General features: G+C 40.4%; 2 protein-coding genes across 9 annotated transcripts in view; one reads left to right on the top strand and one right to left on the bottom strand.

The window, feature by feature from the left end:
- Positions 1-16,322, bottom strand: part of CDC20B (cell division cycle 20B) — a 63,646-nt gene extending 47,324 nt beyond the window's left edge. For all 7 annotated transcript variants that reach the window (XR_004000995.1, XR_004000994.1, XR_004000993.1 and 4 more), the window contains exons 1-2: positions 15,995-16,322; positions 15,560-15,631 (exon numbers count right to left, since the gene is read on the bottom strand). Coding sequence is in view for 2 of the 7 variants with exons in the window: in XM_030567343.1 (XP_030423203.1) it covers positions 15,560-15,631; positions 15,995-16,057 (135 nt within the window). In the remaining 5 variants the exon portion in view is untranslated. The remainder of the gene's footprint in view (positions 1-15,559; positions 15,632-15,994) is intronic.
- GPX8 (glutathione peroxidase 8 (putative)) lies at positions 411-6,440 on the top strand. Of its 2 annotated transcripts, XM_030567348.1 has the most exons (3): positions 411-636; positions 1,289-1,550; positions 5,613-6,440. In XM_030567348.1, exons 1-3 carry the CDS (start codon positions 433-435, stop codon positions 5,774-5,776), a joined length of 630 nt encoding a protein of 209 aa, XP_030423208.1. In that variant the 5' UTR covers positions 411-432; the 3' UTR covers positions 5,777-6,440. The 2 variants fall into 2 exon arrangements, with proteins under 2 accessions (XP_030423208.1, XP_030423209.1); XM_030567349.1 differs by lacking the exon at positions 1,289-1,550 and having other exon boundaries at positions 5,613-5,778.
- Positions 16,323-17,997: the final 1,675 nt, after the last annotated feature.

The following is a 17,997-nucleotide window of genomic DNA, read 5'->3' as shown; positions in this document are numbered from 1 at the left end:
GACAACTTAGAGCAGAGGCATTTGCACAACAGACCTGAAGTGTTTCCATTGATTTCAATGGGCTTTGGATCAGGCCCTACCTCCCTTGAAGTCAATGGTGTTATATGGGTGTAACATTAATGTCAATTACAAGAGAACATGCTCTCTGAGTCTATTTGTGTGGGTCAGTTAAGTGGAACTATTTTTTTAATGTAATTGGCACTGAGTTTTAATTTATCTCTATCTCACTGAGAGACATTTATGCATATTATCAAACTAGTGTTTCATACTGGTTGGGGGAATCAGCAGCAGCTTTCAAAGCCTGAAACATTTCTCCTACGTTTGGGACAAAATGAGCAGCTACAATGGTCTGTGTAGGGCAGATCCAGGTTTCATGTTTCAGCTCCTCCTCACATTCCAGGCCTGCTGAGGCTTCCCTTAAAATTCTCCAAAATGGAGCCTCTCACAACTTATCCTTTAAAATGTTCAGTGCCCAAAGCAAAGGTGTTTGTTGTTTTCCTGTCGATGGTTTTGTGTACAGTAATGCTTTGTCTGTTGCAGCTCAAATTCTTAAAACCTAAAATCAAAGATTTTTATTCTTTTGAAGTGAAGGATTCCAGAGGGAGGACCGTTTCTCTGGAGAAGTACAGAGGCAAAGTAAGTTGCATCTTCAAAGCACTATTTCTTTGTTACTAAATCTTTAGAGGGCAATGGATATACTCAATTTATATACGGTAAAAACACTGTAGCATTATGGGGAGATAGAGATGTTTTCTAAAATTCCCTGTTCCTTCAGTATTTAGTGCTAAACTAGCAGTACAGATGAATTTTAACTTGCTATATTAAATTTAGTGATACTAAATAATGTAAAATGGTCATTTAATATGATTTGTTATAACTGAAATGTTCGAACAATGGAACAAATATATTTTAATCACAGTAGCTAAGAATGTCAGTATATTGCGATTAAATTTTAGAGGTTGATCTAACATATATAATGTAAGACTATTTATTATGCACAAACCTTAAATGTCTGACTTTGCATGTGTGCTTTTAAAACAAAACTGTAATTAAAAAACATTTTATCCTTTTCAAGGGTCTAATGATTTTTATTAAAAGAATGTCTCTTAAGAATACCTGATTTCAGCTTCTGATATTCTTACTATATTTAATGAGATTATGCTCTGATGGTTACAGATAGTATTCAAACAGGAAAGATTATGCTATTGGAAGTTATATCTTTAAGACTTAAAGTAATTTAGGAACTTGCAGTTTCTTTCTAAATGTTCCACCTTCTATTTCTCTGAAGGCGTCTTTGGTTGTAAACGTGGCCAGTTACTGCCAGCACACAGACAAAAATTACATCGCACTGCAGGAATTACACAGAGAGTTTGGTCCATCCCACTTCACTGTGCTGGCCTTCCCCTGCAATCAGTTTGGAGAATTGGAGCCTAGTTCAAGCCAGGAAATAGAATCTTTTGCCAAGAGAAACTATGGAGCAACTTTCCCTATTTTCCACAAAATTAAGATTCTGGGATCTGAAACAGAACCTGCATTTAAATTTCTGATAGGTAAATATTTGCCTATTATATATTATGCTGCATATAATTGCAATTTTTTTTCATTTATATTGTACTGATTTTTTCCCCAAAACGTAAGGGGAGAACAGAAAAAATGGCAGAAGAACAGAAAGGTAAAGGAATGCGAGGGGAGGGAGGAGAAGGAACAGGGACAGAGACATCTCAGTTTCCATCTGCTAGGAATTAATCAAAGGTTTCTAGAACATTAAACCAAATCTTTTCAAATTTATATGAGGTTCCTCTTCTCCAAAATGTTACCTGCTCTTTACAATATTAATTTTAAAGCAAACATGTAATGGCTTGATTTACCTGCTGTTGTCTATTTTTATCATAATTACAAAAATATGTTATTTCAAAAGTTGTTCAAATAACTATATTAACCATTCTGAGAGAATTTAATACAGAAGTATCACCATTATTGTCTTATATTTCTTGCATCTGAGGAAGTGGGTATTCACCCACGAAAGCTCATGCTCCAAAACATCTGTTAGTCTATAAGGTGCCACAGGATTCTTTGCTGCTTTTATATTTCTTAATATTTCAACAGTTAATACAAACATGTAGATCAGCAAATTCCCCTCTTACCAGACATGTATATCTTATTGATTCAGAGGCAAGTTATGCATGAACAGTGGGAAATAATCACTGGTTTACATTAACTCATTTTGTAAATTTTGGGATCCAATCTACAAAACCTATTCACACAACTGTGCCTCATTCACATGAGAAGCCACTGGAACTTACTCACATGAGTAGGGGTTTGTAGGGATGGGCCCTGTATTCTCACAAATTGGAATGAGGCTGTATTTATTTAAGGCTTAAATCAAAGCTCAATGAAGCCAACTGAAAGACTTCCACTGACTTCAATGTGTTTTGTATCAGGTCTTTGGTTCCTATTGAATTTCTGTATAACAGAGGAAGGATGGTCCAGTTGTTAGGGAACATAACTTGGGAGAGATAACGTTCAATTCTATGATCTGCCACAGCTTTCCTCTGTGACTTTGAATAAGTCGCCTATCCTCAGTTCCTCATCTGGGAAACAGAGATAGTGATGCTTCCCAGCCTCACAGGGTGCCATGAGCATGGGGTGCTCAGCTGCTTTGGTGATGGGGGCCAGCTATGTACTTTTAAAGAAGATAAGGGTCAAAAACCACTTGCCATATCACTAGCAAAACAACAAGATACTGCAAATTTTGTAAATCTTTTCACCAGTCTGAATTTCAAACGTGTTTTCTTTTCACCTAACTAAAGACAATGAATCAAATTTTGCACTAATTTATACTCTCTTCAGTCCTAATATCCCCACAGATATGCTCGTGCATTATGATCATGAAGACAAGGGGAGCGTTTGACTTCAGTTACATTACAGACAGTGTGATTATTGCAGACTATGCCCCATTCGCTATATTAGATAAATACTTATCAATACCCATGGATGGAGAGAGATACCACATTCACTCTTTCAGTTCTAAAATGCATAATACCTTGTTTGACATAGACAAAACATCACTTTATTTTCTATTTGTATATTTTGAAAGTATTTTATGAAAGTTATCCTTTCCCTTCCTGCAGCCCCTGCCTCAAAGGAATTTACTGTGCAGCTTCTGCCCAAAGGGAATGATATTTTCACTCTCTTATACATTTAATACTTTCTAGGTCAAATTCTCAGCCACACTGGGACAGTTTTGCACTACACCACCAGCTGATTCTGACCATACAACTAGCATATCCAGCCCCAGAGCAATCATCCTAGTGTAAGGAGGATCCTCCAGCGGCATAGAGATGGTGCAGACATAGGCGCTGATTCCGTGGGTGCTCCAGGGCTGGAGCACCCATGGGGAAAAATTGGTGGGTGCAGCAGCTCCCTGGCTCGCCCCCCCCAGCTCACCTACACCTCCTCCCCTGAGTGCACCATGTGCCACTTTTCCCCCTTAGTTCCCAGTGCTTCCTGCCACAAAACAGTTGTTTCGCGGTAGCAAGTGCTGGGAGGAAGAGGGGAGGAGGGGGAACGTGGCGTGCTTGGGGAAGAGGCGGGGCTGGGGCAGGATTTGGGGAAGGAGTCCAATAGGAGCAGGGAGGAGGTGGAGTTGAAGTGGGACCTTTGGGGAAGGGGTTGGAATAGGGTGGGACTGGGGTGGAGTCGGGGCGCAGCTGGGGTGAGGCGGTGCAAGCACCCACCAGCGCTGGGAAAAGTTGGTACCTTTGGGTGCAGAGACTCTTATGAAGTGATTAATTTGTAATAAAACAGGTGCTGGGGCTCAAGCAATTAGGTCCCAGGGCTGAAGCAATTTTTTTACTTTCATAACTGATGCAGCAAGACCAGAGATACCAGGGCCATTAACTGCCAAGCCTAAAGGTGCCGGACTCTGCCCTGACAAGCCCTGGCACAAATTAAGCACTGCCTTTTCACTCCTTCATCCCAATGTAACAGCAAAAGGAGCGTTTGGCCAGTGCCCATGACACTGCTAAATCTCATTGATCCCCAGCAGTAGTTTTGGACCATGGGAGCTATTGCAGCTGCTGTAAATTAGAGCAGTCATCAAGCTGCTCTAACTTACACTGGGAGTCTAGCTCTGCATTCTAACCCAGAATCGGGGGAGAGCAATGGTGAGTTTATACCACCTCAAGACTTCCTCTTCTGACTTGCACTGTGTGCAGTTCAGCTTGATCCTAGATATAACAATTAAATCAAGATACAGTTATTAAACAGAAAAGGGTCAACATGACATGGAACATATCCCACCATCCCTTGGCATGGAAAATTCCTATTGAGGCTGTGGAAGTTATGAATATGGTTCAATGGCAGGCTTGGGCCAATGGCTTTTAGTTAGTTTGGAAGGATTAGATTTGTATCTGTAAATGTCATAAACATCGATTTCACAGTGTACACACAAATGATGAAAAAATATTTCAGTTGATGATCACTGAAATTTACAGATAAGTAAAGTAAGAAAAGTTCAGCTTAAGCACTTATTAGAGTTGACTTAGGGATATTTACTTTGTATATCTGTATATTTTGACATGCGATGTGACAGTTTGTGTTTTAACGGTTATAAAGCTTTAACTTTTTTAATCTAACCATCTGCTGTCATTAAATAAATATTGTCTGACACCCCCATTGTCTCATATACCCTAATTTCCCGCAACTGTGAAAATGTAAATTGCTAAAAATCAGAAAAAAAACCTAAAACCCATAGTATTGTGCAACTGTGAAAATGTTAATTGAAAAAAAATTAAAATGACTTAAAAATAAACATTGATATTATCCATCAAAATGATAAAAATACCATCAAATTCTGCCAAGCTACTTTTAATGAATTAATGTAGGACCCTATTCTCCACTACATGACTTATTCCCCTATAGAAGCCACAATTGTGAACTCACAATTTTCTTTAAATTCTTCCATCAGGCTATGAGTTCCCCCAAGAAAGGGCCAGAGGCTCCACAAACTAAACGTGCAGGATCTGTGAGGGTCTCCAGGGACATGGCAAAGGCAAGGGACTCTACTGTTGCTGGCTTTGGGGGCCATGCTGCCAGGTGTTTCTTAGCAGCCTGTTGTCGTCCCCAGAAACCCCCACTCAGAAATTCCATAGGACAGAGTAACTGCTGAGGCTTTGTACCATGAGACTGAGGGGGTAGAATCAAGCAGAAATTGACCCAGCCATCACCCCCAACATCCCTATCTCCAGTACCCACCTGCCCTCTGCCAGCCCATAGAGCTAGAAATACTATGGAGCCCTTATTGAGGGACATCTGTAGAGCAGGGAAAAGAGGTTTAACCACAGAGGTGGCAGCACTCTCTCATGTCATGCTCCCGAGGAAGCAGAAGAGAGTATTTGGCTCTTACACTGCTTCAAAGAGAAGGGGAAAATTCTTTCATTTCACCCTCCTAGATCAATAGAACCATCCAAACATCCAGATCAAGAGACTTAACACAGAATAGGAGTTTCCTTTTTTCAAAAGACTGTTAAAGAATAGCTGCTCTGTGGCTAAGCAATTGCAAGGATAGCAGTATTTGAGACCGTTAAAAGTATCTGATGCCTTTTCTGCAGATTCTTCAAAGAAAGAGCCTAGGTGGAATTTCTGGAAGTATCTTGTCAACCCAGAAGGTAAACTTGTGAAATTTTGGACACCTGAAGAGCCAATAGAAAACATCAGGCCAGAAGTAGCATCCCTGATCAGGCAGATCATCATGAAAAAGAAAGAAGATCTCTGAAAAGGCCATTCAGTCTGTGAATCCATTTTACCACATGTATAGACAATCTTAATACATTCCTGTTAAGTGATGCTAGAAGCTAGACCATCAAGTGTTTTAATTTCTCTTTGGTTTTAATGGCAGTACTGAGAATGATTATAAATTATTTAAGCAGTAATATAGGGCCCAATCCTGCAACATGCTGAGCGCCAATAAAGTCAATGAGAGTTGCAAGGCACTCAGCACTTTGCAGGATCAGACCCTTAGTTTGGCATAAAGTTGCTAATGTTCCCTGTAAGTTCACACTGCTGCCAATGGTTAATAATGTCACCAACATGAAAATGCTTAAAAAAAGAAGACAGAGGATTTGTATGAACATGAAGTTGACTAATTTATCAGGCTAAGAGCTTTGTTTCCCAGCTATTTGTAACAAGTGTTAGGGGTTTTTTTATATTTGATTGCCAAACATGAAACTTCTGTGACTGAATTACTTTAGGGCCATTGTATCAGTCCAGAAGCATCACACCAGAGTAGTTAAAACTGAATGCCACTGAAAATACTAGCTTTGCTACATTAACGAGAGAAGGCTGATGAATTGTGAAAATTACAAACTAAGTTTAAAAAAAATTGTAAATAGATAGTTCTATGAAGATTGTTTATTAAAAAAGAGGAGAATTACAAAATGGTTCCTAGCCTACAGTGCGTATATTTTGATATATTTCACAAAATGTTCTGTGACACTGTGCAGTCATACACACTGAGAGCATTCAGGAGAATCTAACACTAAAGCAATTATAAGATCAGCCCCTTTTTATTTGGAGCTAGGCAAACTTAGATTGCTAAACTTTGTGACTCAAGCAGCAGACAAGCTGGGATTCATCAGGCATTGGTGGCTGGATTTTACAGTCTGAGACAAAGGATAAATTACTAGAATAATTATCAGAGCAGATATGCTATGGTAAATATCACGTCTGGAAGAGCTGAAGTGTAATGATGAATAAAGATAGCTGTTTATGTGTGACATTCTCAAACCAAAGTTAGTAAAGTATTCACATTTTCTCACCATTTGCAATGGGGGAGGGGAGAAACTGTGAGGGTCTTGAAGCTGAATCTGGTTGGAGGCGGTGGCTTCATTGGGGAGCCTCTAGGCCAAAGGAAGGCATTGCTGGGGAGGGAAGGGGCATAGCCAAAACTGCCAAAGTGGAAGGTGAAGCTGTTCTCAATGCCAGAAACCTGGAGGGAGAGCAGCAGTGGAAACACTAGGAATGAATCCCCCAATGCACATGGTGCCAGGCTGGTCCAAGAGGGAGGAATTTGGCCCTTGTACTGTTAGTACAAATAATGCAATGTAGGTACAAGTAAACAGCACTCATTAATGTGCAGCTACACACAGCTTCAGATATTAAAACCATTTTGTTTCATTGAGAAGAAGGATGTTGTCCACGGTACTGGAGTTATCCAAAAGCCTTTCAAAAATACTTGAGGGTCTACATCATACACTAGAGAGAAGCAGTAAAGATGTCTGCCTAAGGTTTCATTGGGACAACAGCAGCTGCAGGAGTACAAGACACCCCTATATTTTTGTACTGTAGTATCTGCCTGGGGCATGAGCTCAATTTCTGCTGTAAGGTTGGAAATCGCAATCTTCTCACCTGGGAAAAGAATACAGTGGGCATAGATTATCCAACAAGTTTTTAGAATATACTGGAGACAATTTTTTTATTTCAGAAGATGAAGAAAGCTACTAGGGGAGAGGCTGTTCTAGATTTGATTTGGACAAATAGGGAAGAACTGATTGAGAATTTGGAAGGCAGCTTAGGCGAAAGTCAGCATGGATTTGTCAAGAACAAATCATGTCAAACCAACCTAATAGGGCTGACAAAGTAACAGCCTTGTGGATGGGGAGAAGCGGTAGATGTGGTATATCTTGACTTTAGTAAGGTTTATGATACTCTCTCGCATGACTGTCTCTTAAACAAACTAGGGAAATACAACCTAGATGGAGCTACGATAAGGTGGGTGCATAACTGGTTGGAAAACTGTTCCCAGAAAGTAGTTATCAGTGTTCACAGTCAAGCTGGAAGAGCATATTGAGTGGGGTCTCGCAGGGACCAGTTTTGGGTCCAGTTCTGTTCAATATCTTCATCAGTGATTTAGATAATGGCACAGAGAGTACACTTATAAAGTTTTCAGATGATACCAAACTAGGAGGGGTTGCAAATGCTTTGGCGGGTAAGCTTAAACTTCAAAATGATCTGGACAAACTGGAGAAAGGGTCTGCAGTAAATAGGATGAAATTCAAGAAGGACAAATACGGAGTACTCCACCTAGGAAGGAACAGTCAGTTGCACACATACAAAATGTGAAATTACTGCCTCAGAAGGAGTACTGAGGAAAGGGATCTGGGGGTCATAGTGGATCACAAACTAAATATGAGTGACCAGTGTAACACTATTGCAGAAAAAGCAAACATTATTGTGGGATGTATTAGCAGGTGTGCTGTAAACAAGACAAGAGAAGTAATTCTTTCGTTCTACTCTATGCTGATTAGGCCTCAACTGAAGTATTGTATCCAGTTCTGGGTGCCACATCTCAGGAAAGATGTGGACAAATTGGAGAAAGTCTAGAGAAGACCAACAAAAATGATTAAAGGTCTAGAAAACATGACCTCTGACTGAGGGAAGATTAAAAAAATTGGGTTTGTTTAGTCTGGAGAGGAAAAGACTGAGGGGACACAATAACAGTTTTCAAGTACATAAAAGGTTGTTACAAGGAGGAGAGAGAAAAATTGTTCACCTTAACCTCTGAGGATAGGACATGAAGCAAGTGCAATTTAGGTTGGACATGTCAGAGTGGTTAAGCACTGGAATAAATTGCCTAGGGAGGTTATGGAATTTCCATCATTTGAGATTGTTAAGACTTAGCAGGTTAGACAAACAGCCATCAGGGATGGTCTAGATAATACTTAGTCCTGCCATGAGTGCAGGGGACTGGAGTAGATGATCTTTCAAGATCCCTTCCAGTCCGACGATTCTATGAATGTAGGCACCAGAGTGCAGTCCGATTGGGTGCAGTTGAGATTGGAAAAGAAGGTGTTATGCTGTTCCCACAGAAATCAATGGGAGTTATATTATTGACCTCAGTGGAATCAGGATTGGGACTTTAACCTTTACCTGTGAATTTCCATAATTTTCCTGGGTCTAAGTGAAAGCCATAAGATTATTTTAATGTAATTTTGTAGTTGAATCAAACTGTTTTTTTAATCTCACTGCCATTCTCAGGGAATTATCAAAAATATATTATATTGTAGAACCATTATATTTTTGTGCCTGTTTATTTCATACAAAGTAGACCACTTAGTCACAAAATTAGTGTCAGTCAGCAGATTCTTTCTGCTAGGCAGGGGAGCAGACAGAAATGCCTGCAGCATGATCTGACAGCAAGTGGATGAGCAGGGAAGGGAAGGAGACATAAATTATGCTTTTCCAAACCTTCACATGTTTGGGAGCATTTCTTAAATGGAACCTTAGCTCTGAATGTCCAGTCTAGTAGTGTGCGGGGAGATGCAGACAAGAGTGACAAGAATGAGCAAGTGCTTGGAAAAGCTCTCATATGAAGAAAGATTGAAAAGATTGAGATTGCTTCCCGTAGAAATGACATGACGAAAATGGAACATAATAAAATTATATAAAATAATGAATAATACAGAGAAGGTAGATCGGGAATTCTGTCGCTCTTCTCCACACAAGAACAAAGGGATGTTCATTTAAATTCAAAGGCCAGAAATTCAAAATGAATAAAAGGAAATACTTTTTCACATAATGTGTGATTAAACTGTGCGGCTTCTTACCATAGGAAGACACCGAGGCCAAGAATTTAAGATATTAAAAGGTATAGGATAGTTATATGGATATCAAGAATATCCAGAGCTGTCTCATCTATGACAACAATAATTTTGGAAAGGATATTAAACCTCATGCTTTAGAGTATAAGCCAACCTCTAACACTTAGACATAAGGGGGAGACCTCTGTGGGGGCCATACCTGTCTACTGTGGAGTTCTTGTACCTTCCTCTAATATATCAGTGGTACTAACTACTGTCAGAGACAGGAGATTAAACTATATGGACCTCATATCTGAACCAATATGACAGTTTCTATGTTCCTATGTCATGGGCTTGATTTTCATTTCCCAGTCTCCACCTATGTATGCCATTCTGGATTTGTGTACACTCTCATGTAGGTTTACAAATGTCCAAGTGTGCACTACATGTACTGATGGATAGAGCTGGGCAAAATTTTCCAGACAAAACTGTTTTTCACCAGAAAATGCATAATCAGGTTGACCAAAACATTTGTGTCAAATTGTTTCAGTCAAGAATTCCCCCCCACAAAAAAAATCAATGTTTCAATTCTTTTATTTGAAATGACTTTTTGTTTCAAATTTTACTTCAAATTTATTTTTTTAAAGGTTAAAAAACCCAAAAATAAAATAAAGTAAAAAAATTTGGGGTGGGGGGAGTCAACCTAGAATTTAAAAAAATCTGATTATTCACAGTTGTGTGGATGGATACTAATCTCACAGAGATTATGTAAGAGGCAAACTGCTGCATATCCTTTGTAATCTACACAAAGGTGCTGGGTGTTGGGAAGGATAGGCATATGGGGCATTCACCTCAGAGTCATTAGTCTGACTAGTAGTTCCATCCAGGCTGGTAGTGACAGTAAGGGACATTGTGACAGGGCAGCCTGCTCCTTTCTGGCTCAGAGGGCATGGGGCCTGGCAGCCCTATTCAATTAGTACCACCCTACCACACCTTGACGGGGAGTAGGACTTAAAAGGGAGAAAACTCAGCAGTGTCTGAGGGTGACTGGGGAGGAGTGTGGACTGATAGTTTCTTCCAGAAGGCCAGAGGCCTTTTTGCTGAGTTGGCTGAGGAAAAGACCCAGGAGAGAGAGCAAGGAGCTCTCCAATGGGAAACTTGAAATAAAACTTGTGTCTTGAGTCCTTTAAGTGTGTTTGGTAATGAAAGAGGTGCCAAGGCTCAGGCAATTAGGTGCCGGGGCTCAAGTAATTTTTTTACTTTCATAACTGATGCAGCAAGCCCAGAGGTACCAGGGCTATGAACTGCCAAGCCTAGAGGTGCTGGGGCACAGCCCTGGCAAGCCCTGGCACAAATTAAGTGCTGATGTCTGGGCATATCTTGGAAATCAAATGATTACCCATTTCTACAGATCTTCACTTCTTCCCCATAATCTACAGAGGAAATGGTTTAACCTGGGACTCCTTTCCTTCATAAAGAGCTACCAGGAATACAAATTTTCCAAAAATATTTCAACCAATCTGACCTGAGCTGTAGAATCTCAACTCCTCTCTGTTGGATGTTCTGACCCCAAAAGGACCAACAGAAGTAGTGTCAAGCAAAATGAAACAATTCCAGAACTGTGTCTCTGGATTCCTTAGGAATCTTTTGATATCTTCTCTGAATGTTTCAAGCTTATAAAGTTACATTATGTAATATTGTAAGAAATGTACATTTTTATATGGGACCCAAACCTAAAAGCAATACTCACATGTGCAAGTAGTCCCCTTGAAGTCAAAGGGATTGTGATTGTTCATATAAGTAAAATTTTGTAGGATCAGACCCAAACATATTAACTCCTAATGTCAAACAAACCACAATATCTATAGGCCAGATACTCTGCTGGTATAATTTGGCTTAGCCACTGTAGAAGTCATAGAAGATTAGGGTTGGAAGGGACCTCAGAAGGCCATCTAGTCCAACCCCCTACTCAAAGTAGGACCAATGTCCAGACAGATTTTTACCCCAGTTCCCTAAATGGAACCCTCAAAGATTGAATTCACAACCCTGGGTTTAAGCAGGCCAATGCTCAAGCCACTGAGCTATCCCTCCCCCCAGTGGAGTCAACAGAGCTATGCCAACACATATTTACATCTGCTGAGGATCTGGCCCACTGTCTTTACAGAAAGAAGCTTATAATAACCAGCTGTAATCCGCTTCTCTAAACATTGACGCAAGGTCGTGTGCTAATGTGGAAGTGTATTTAGTTGCTGGTATGTGACCAACAGCTAACTAACAATACACTGCCTAATCAGCACATACACAAAACTAGCTCTATTATGGGTCTTAATGCTGCAAACCCTCCACATATACACACATGCTGTTTCACTGGGAGGTCTTCACTTAGAGAGTCTGCAAGAAAGATGGGCTATATGTGTTACTCGGCTTATCTGGGAGTTCATATAATGAAATTGTCTATTTTTTGCAAATAAGAACTGCTTAGATACAAATACAAGGCATGGATTTCATCAGATGAATACCAGCACTTGGACACCAGGGTGATAGATGTCTTAAGCTAATACTGAAATACTCCTATCAAGAAACAAACTTTACTTCTTTTTAAATTAATTTAAATTAGCTGGCTATGATCCATTTCCCTTGAACTGAACACTGACAGCGTGCCTAGCAATGTGAATGATAAATGACAGTGCATTGATCTGAGGGAGCATCCAATAAGTGTGCTGCAGAAGACAATAACCCCAGTTTTCCTGAATATCTGAATTAATGATCCTGAAGAGGAGTTAACAGCACATTAATAATATTGACAAGTAATGCTACATTAGGAGATGTTGCAAAAATCACTGAGAACAGAGGAATGATACACAAGGATAAAGAGACCAGTCCCACAAAGTTCTAAGCACCTTCTACACTCATGATAGTCAGTGGGAATTGAGTGGCTTTCAGAACCTAATGGAATTATACCCATCAAGGGTGTTAACATACGGATAGGGAAAAAAATTAAACAATATTCAGTATGAGGCTGATACTTCTCGCAAGGCACTAATGCGGTGATTGTAGCTGCATGTTATATATATTTGTTAACAACATGAAAAAAGTCAATCTCTTTGGTCTTCATTATGCAGGATCTTAACATTCAGATTAGAATTCTTCTCTCTCTGGAACTGGTGAGAACACCTAGAAACACTACATACATTTTTAGTACTTCAGAACCACAAAGACGTTGACGAATCTGAAGGCACTTGGAGAAGACGGGAATCATTTTCAAGACACTGTCATCATCCCCCACCCGCCCACCAATACAATAGTGGAAACGTCATGATGACACTAAAATATAATTTTGGGGTATCTGGTAGGACACTTTATTGAACACCTTTGAGCTTGTCAGTTTTTAAACTCTTTAAGCTTTAATTGCTCATTGAAAAAAGAAGTAAATTTTGCCTAATGTTGTTTTATTAATGGATTGACACATTCTATATAAAACAGCAAGAAATTTTCAAAGAAAAGAATTTAGGAAAGTCATTGCTTGTCCTGCTTAAAAAAAAGCTGTCAGTTAATTTGTGATTATTTGATATGATTTCAATTCTATTATCTGTCTATCTGACTTAAGTATTTACAAGGCCTCCTATCATATTGGTCTCTAAGTGCTGATCAAAATTAAAAAACATTATAAGAGCTAAACAAAAGTTTTCTCTTTGTACTTTGGATAACAGGAGTGTGTGAAACAGTGATAACAGTAAATATGAGGTTTCACTATTGTTTGATTATACCGTTTACAGCAGAAAACAAAAAGAGCCTACAAGATGCACCATGTAAAACAAGTTTTGCCGCAGTTGGATGATCATAGTATGTGCAATAAGATAGCAGATGTAAGTTAGCTGATGTCAGATTTTCAACCAGCTAACAATACACTGCCTTCCTAGCACACACATATAGTTACCACCAATGTTCTCCCAAGCTGGTGTCCTGATGCCTTCCTAGTTCATCTCATTAAAATAACAGGGAGCTGGCCCTGCAGCAGGTGACAGTGTAGTAGAGACTGCTGGATTCACACAAAGCAGCCATCTAACAGTACACTGCCTACCAGACACAGGGAGTCTAAGCAAGGCAACATATTTGCTTTCTAAAGACGGCATGACTGAATTTTATTCATAACAGGAACTTTGCAAAGTGGAGTGATGGTAAAGTTAAAGATCCATTTGAGCAATCACTTCATTTTCCATCTAATTTCAATGCTGCTAACCTCTTTCAAAATTAACTCAATATGTATGTCAACACAAAATGTAAATACTTAGATGCAATAAATATCAAGGGCATGATTCTGATCTTAGTTACACTACTGGAAATACAGACTAATTCCAAGGAAGTCAGTGGAGTTACAACAGTGTAAAGCAGTGTAAAGTGAGATTTGAATCAGGCCCTAAACTGTCAACAAAAATTTCAGAAAGTGTTAGACTAGATTCGCTTTTCATTCATACCAGTTTTACTGGATTTAACTGGAATTACCCTGGATTAACACTGGTGTAATTTAAATCAGAATCAAGCCAAATTCTGCCATTTTTTGGTAGCCATTCTAGCTCATGCCCTGATTCAGCAAGGCAATTAAGCATGTGGCTAACTTAAAGCATGTGAGTAGTCCCATTGACTTCAATGGGCTTTTGTATCAGGCCCATAATGAGCAAAATTGATGTTGCTGGTAAAAAATCACCTCCAAGTTCACAGTGTTATAAGTTTGGATCTTAGGACTCGTATGGTAGTGATCTGTATGGATGTTACTGAAGGCAGAATCAAAGAGGTTGCATGGATGTAAATAAGCACAGATTGTGGTCCTCTCTCTTTGCTTTTCAAAACCAGGCTCCTATGCCACTCAAAGGAAATTCTATCTTGCAATACTCCTGAATTATCAAAAAAAAAAAAAAAAAACCAGCCACCTATATAAACAAGTACTTGTCCAGTTGCCACAGCTAGGCATCAGCCATTTGAATGAGCTGGTTAATATGGATCTGATTCCCATCACAGTCCACAAGAAGTTGATGTTTCCATGACTTCCAAGATGCTTTTGACTGCAACAATGTGGAGTGCAGCTAGCAACTGTTCCTATATCAAGTTCTCAACAGACAGCTAGCAATGCACTGCCAAACTGTCACATTCTTGTGCTCCATCCATGCTTCTTCGTCGTTTGCTGTGCCCCACAGACAGCTTTCTATAGCTCAGCTATTGTTCAACATGTTTAGTCTAGCATTGTGCCTTCCCAACAGTATTGCATGTATGAATGTTAACACTTATGTAATATACTTGTCAGTGACTACACTTCTGTACTATGTTCTGTGTTTAATGCACCCTGCTTATCTTCTGCTCTAAAATTTCCAGTCTAGGCATCCCCCTTTACATTACCTCCATCCCTAACTGAATCTCACTTAGGATTCTACTAAAGTGACTCACCAGATTTACATTGTAAGCTTTTGAGGTAAGGGCTGTCTGTATTTTGCATCTTGTAAATTGCCAAGCACACTGTTTGTGATTAACACATAAAGTAAACTATACGTTTACAGCTATCCACTATGTTTTCACTCGTCATTGTTTCTTCTATTCCTTACCATGCAACAACACAAGTATGTGCCAGCTGGCTTGTGATGCTGCATGGACAGGCATCTCCCCACATGCCTGCACCCACTTCAACTAGATCAAGTAGCTTCTATTCAGTAATCAGTCCCCATAACCCTATGAAGAAAGAATCCCAGGATCTACTTCTAAAGTTTTCATTGTACCACTGCCACTTTGCCATTAGCATGGCTTATGTACATTTTTCTATGTTTCACATTATGCATTTAAATGAATTTCATTTGTAGTGACTAATAACACAGGAAAAAATCTCTTAAAACTTTATTCTGGTGTTCAGAATTATATAGATTTTCTATTTTTTCTGTCTTTTCCTCCCTGCCCCTAAAAAATATACAAAACAGATTTTATGTATATGTACTTACCTTAGTGAACTTCTGTAAACTTTGTTTTCTCATCTGTGTAAGGTCTTTCCCAAGTGTTTTCATTACTTTCTCCTTAAAAAAATACAGAAGTACAAACAATGCTATTACATGTTCAGGTGTCATCTGACCAACAACTTTTATCCCCAGTCTAAATCACTGGTCACATGAAACCAGATGTTTGTGGAAGATCAAATTCTGCAGTTCTTCCCCTTCTTGTAGCAAAATTATTGAACTCTGGGGGTCCTTTTCTACATTCTTGCTAAGCTAAAACTCTCAGCTGACTTCATGAGTTCTGTCTGAGTTAGGAAAAAGTATGATCTTTATGACTTGTTCCATAATTATTGTACTGTGTAACTGTGAGAAGATAAATCACTTTACTCTACTCCAGCAAAGCACTGATGAGTTAGAATAAAAAGAAAAATGAATGACATTTACCCACAACATGTCTTCATCTGTCTTGACCTTCCTAGAAGCAGATCTTTCTAATTTCCACTCCATCTCTGAAGATAAGCTCCTGCCACGATTATCTGCCTTAAAAAGTACTTATTTATAATGTAGCTATATTAACTTATGTGCACCCATGTGAATAAACACCATTCACTTTTGAGACACCAGGGTCCTAAGCCAATCTGTATTTTTGCCTCTCTTCAAGGAGAGAGCGATGGGCTTGATGCCCCTAACAGCCACCCTTCTTAATTATACTCCCTATGAGCCTCTTAGCTTTCCTGCGCCTTCTGCCTGCCCTACACTCTGCCCTGTAGGAGCCCCCTTATCACCTGTCCACCCCTTGTCTCTCCAGCTCCTCCCCCCTACGCTCCCCTCCTCCCCACTCTCACCCTGCCTGGCCCCGATGAGATCTCCCAGAGGGACCGGCGTGCCATTTAAACAGACCGCACGCGCGGCAGGCAAAGCGGGAATCCCCTGCCCTGGCAGCTGATTGGCCGCCCGGCTCTGTGACTGAAGGGGGATTCCCTTCTTTGGAACGCTGGGGCGCGGAACGCGGGCAAGCGGCGGGGTCTGCCCGCTCCCTCCCTGGAGGCTCCTGCTCCCGGGCCCGCGATGGCTGGGCGGCTGGAGCCTCCGCATTGTCTGCAGCGGGGCGGAGCTGCTGGCAGCAGCGCCAAGGCTCGCGGGGGTCCCTCTGCTGCCACGGATGGCGGGCAAAGAAGCGGGGCTTGGCTCGCCAGGCACTCTAACGGACTTGGCGGAGCTGCCCTGCCCCCATCCCAGCCTGCTTGCAGCCCCACCGCCGCCGGGGGCGCATTCGCTGGAGCTGAATAGCAGAGTTGCGGGGCTGAGGATCGCTGGGCAGCAGCAGCGATCGGGGCTGCAGGCTCTGGGAAGCTGAATCTCCCGAGCCTGCAGCTACGGAGCTGAAAGCCACGCGCTGTCTTTAATGAAACGTTACCTTGGGCTCTTTCTTCTTCCCTTCCCTCCTCCCCACATTTCACTTTATGCCAAACATCTGGGGGGGTGCGGGACAGAGAAGGGGAGACCGAGGAAAAGTGCCTGAAATGAAATGACAAACTAGCGAAATATTTTATTATGCCACCTTTTTAGCAAACGCCTGTTTTCCCTTTGGAAGTGTGAATCTTGGCCCGGTTTGGATGCAAATCCGTCATCACAGGCCTGTTTAGTCTCTTAAAATGAATGCAGTGGCGGGAGGGGATGTGTCCGCTTTACTCCAGAAATAAGTGGCATCGACAAGTCCTCTCCTCTCTTCCTAAGAAATGGTCCCATTCATCTAAATGATCTAATTAGTCCTTGATATACTGATTTATTTGGAAATCTGTGTGCTGTCATTAGCATAATCTGTGTTGTCATTAGTGTGATGTGATTTTGCAAGTACTATGCTATATGTGATATCTCTAATGCTGTAACAAAAAAAAAATCCTTGATTTATTTTTTAAAATGTATGTCATTCGTATTTTGTGTACGGTATGTGGAGAGCAGTGTTAGAAACACTGCTGGCCAATAGCATTAAACACACCACATAAAAATATCTCACAGATTTGATTTGAACTTCTGGGAATATTCACATGCATGAAGCTACGCATCTATGTGACCAGTTTCAAGGACAAGACCAAAGTATGCCTTGAAGGAGGCAGATGAGCCACTACCACCTTCCTCTAGGGTGGTAAAGTGGGTAAAAAAACTTTCCCACATTTTCTAAACTTCCTGTGGAAAGACTGGACTATTCTGATGAGAAATTTTTAAAAGGGGATTTTTCCTTTAAATTATTTTGCAGGAAAAAAATCCCAGTTTCACAACCAGCTTTTGTTTTATAGCTGTGTGGCTGTACACACAACTCCTAGAGTGAGGAGGCACTGGGGAAGCAAGATCATGAAGGAGAACGTTTGCTAGCACTTTAGCTTTGAATACTTAAATGAATACCACACCACAGAAATACAATATACTTTCTGCTTTATTTATTTCAA

The sequence above is a fragment of the Gopherus evgoodei genome, chromosome 6 (assembly GCF_007399415.2).
Source record: "Gopherus evgoodei ecotype Sinaloan lineage chromosome 6, rGopEvg1_v1.p, whole genome shotgun sequence".
Lineage (NCBI taxonomy): Eukaryota > Metazoa > Chordata > Testudines > Testudinidae > Gopherus > Gopherus evgoodei.
This window is presented reverse-complemented; position numbering and strand designations above follow the sequence as displayed.

Coding starts and splice junctions, on each gene's coding strand:
- GPX8 (XM_030567348.1), top strand. CDS start 433: ATGGAGCCTCTCACAACTTATCCTTTAAAATGTTCAGTGCCCAAAGCA. Junction 637..1,288: donor TGGAGAAGTACAGAGGCAAA/GTAAGTTGCATC, acceptor ATTTCTCTGAAG/GCGTCTTTGGTTGTAAACGT. Junction 1,551..5,612: donor TGCATTTAAATTTCTGATAG/GTAAATATTTGC, acceptor CCTTTTCTGCAG/ATTCTTCAAAGAAAGAGCCT.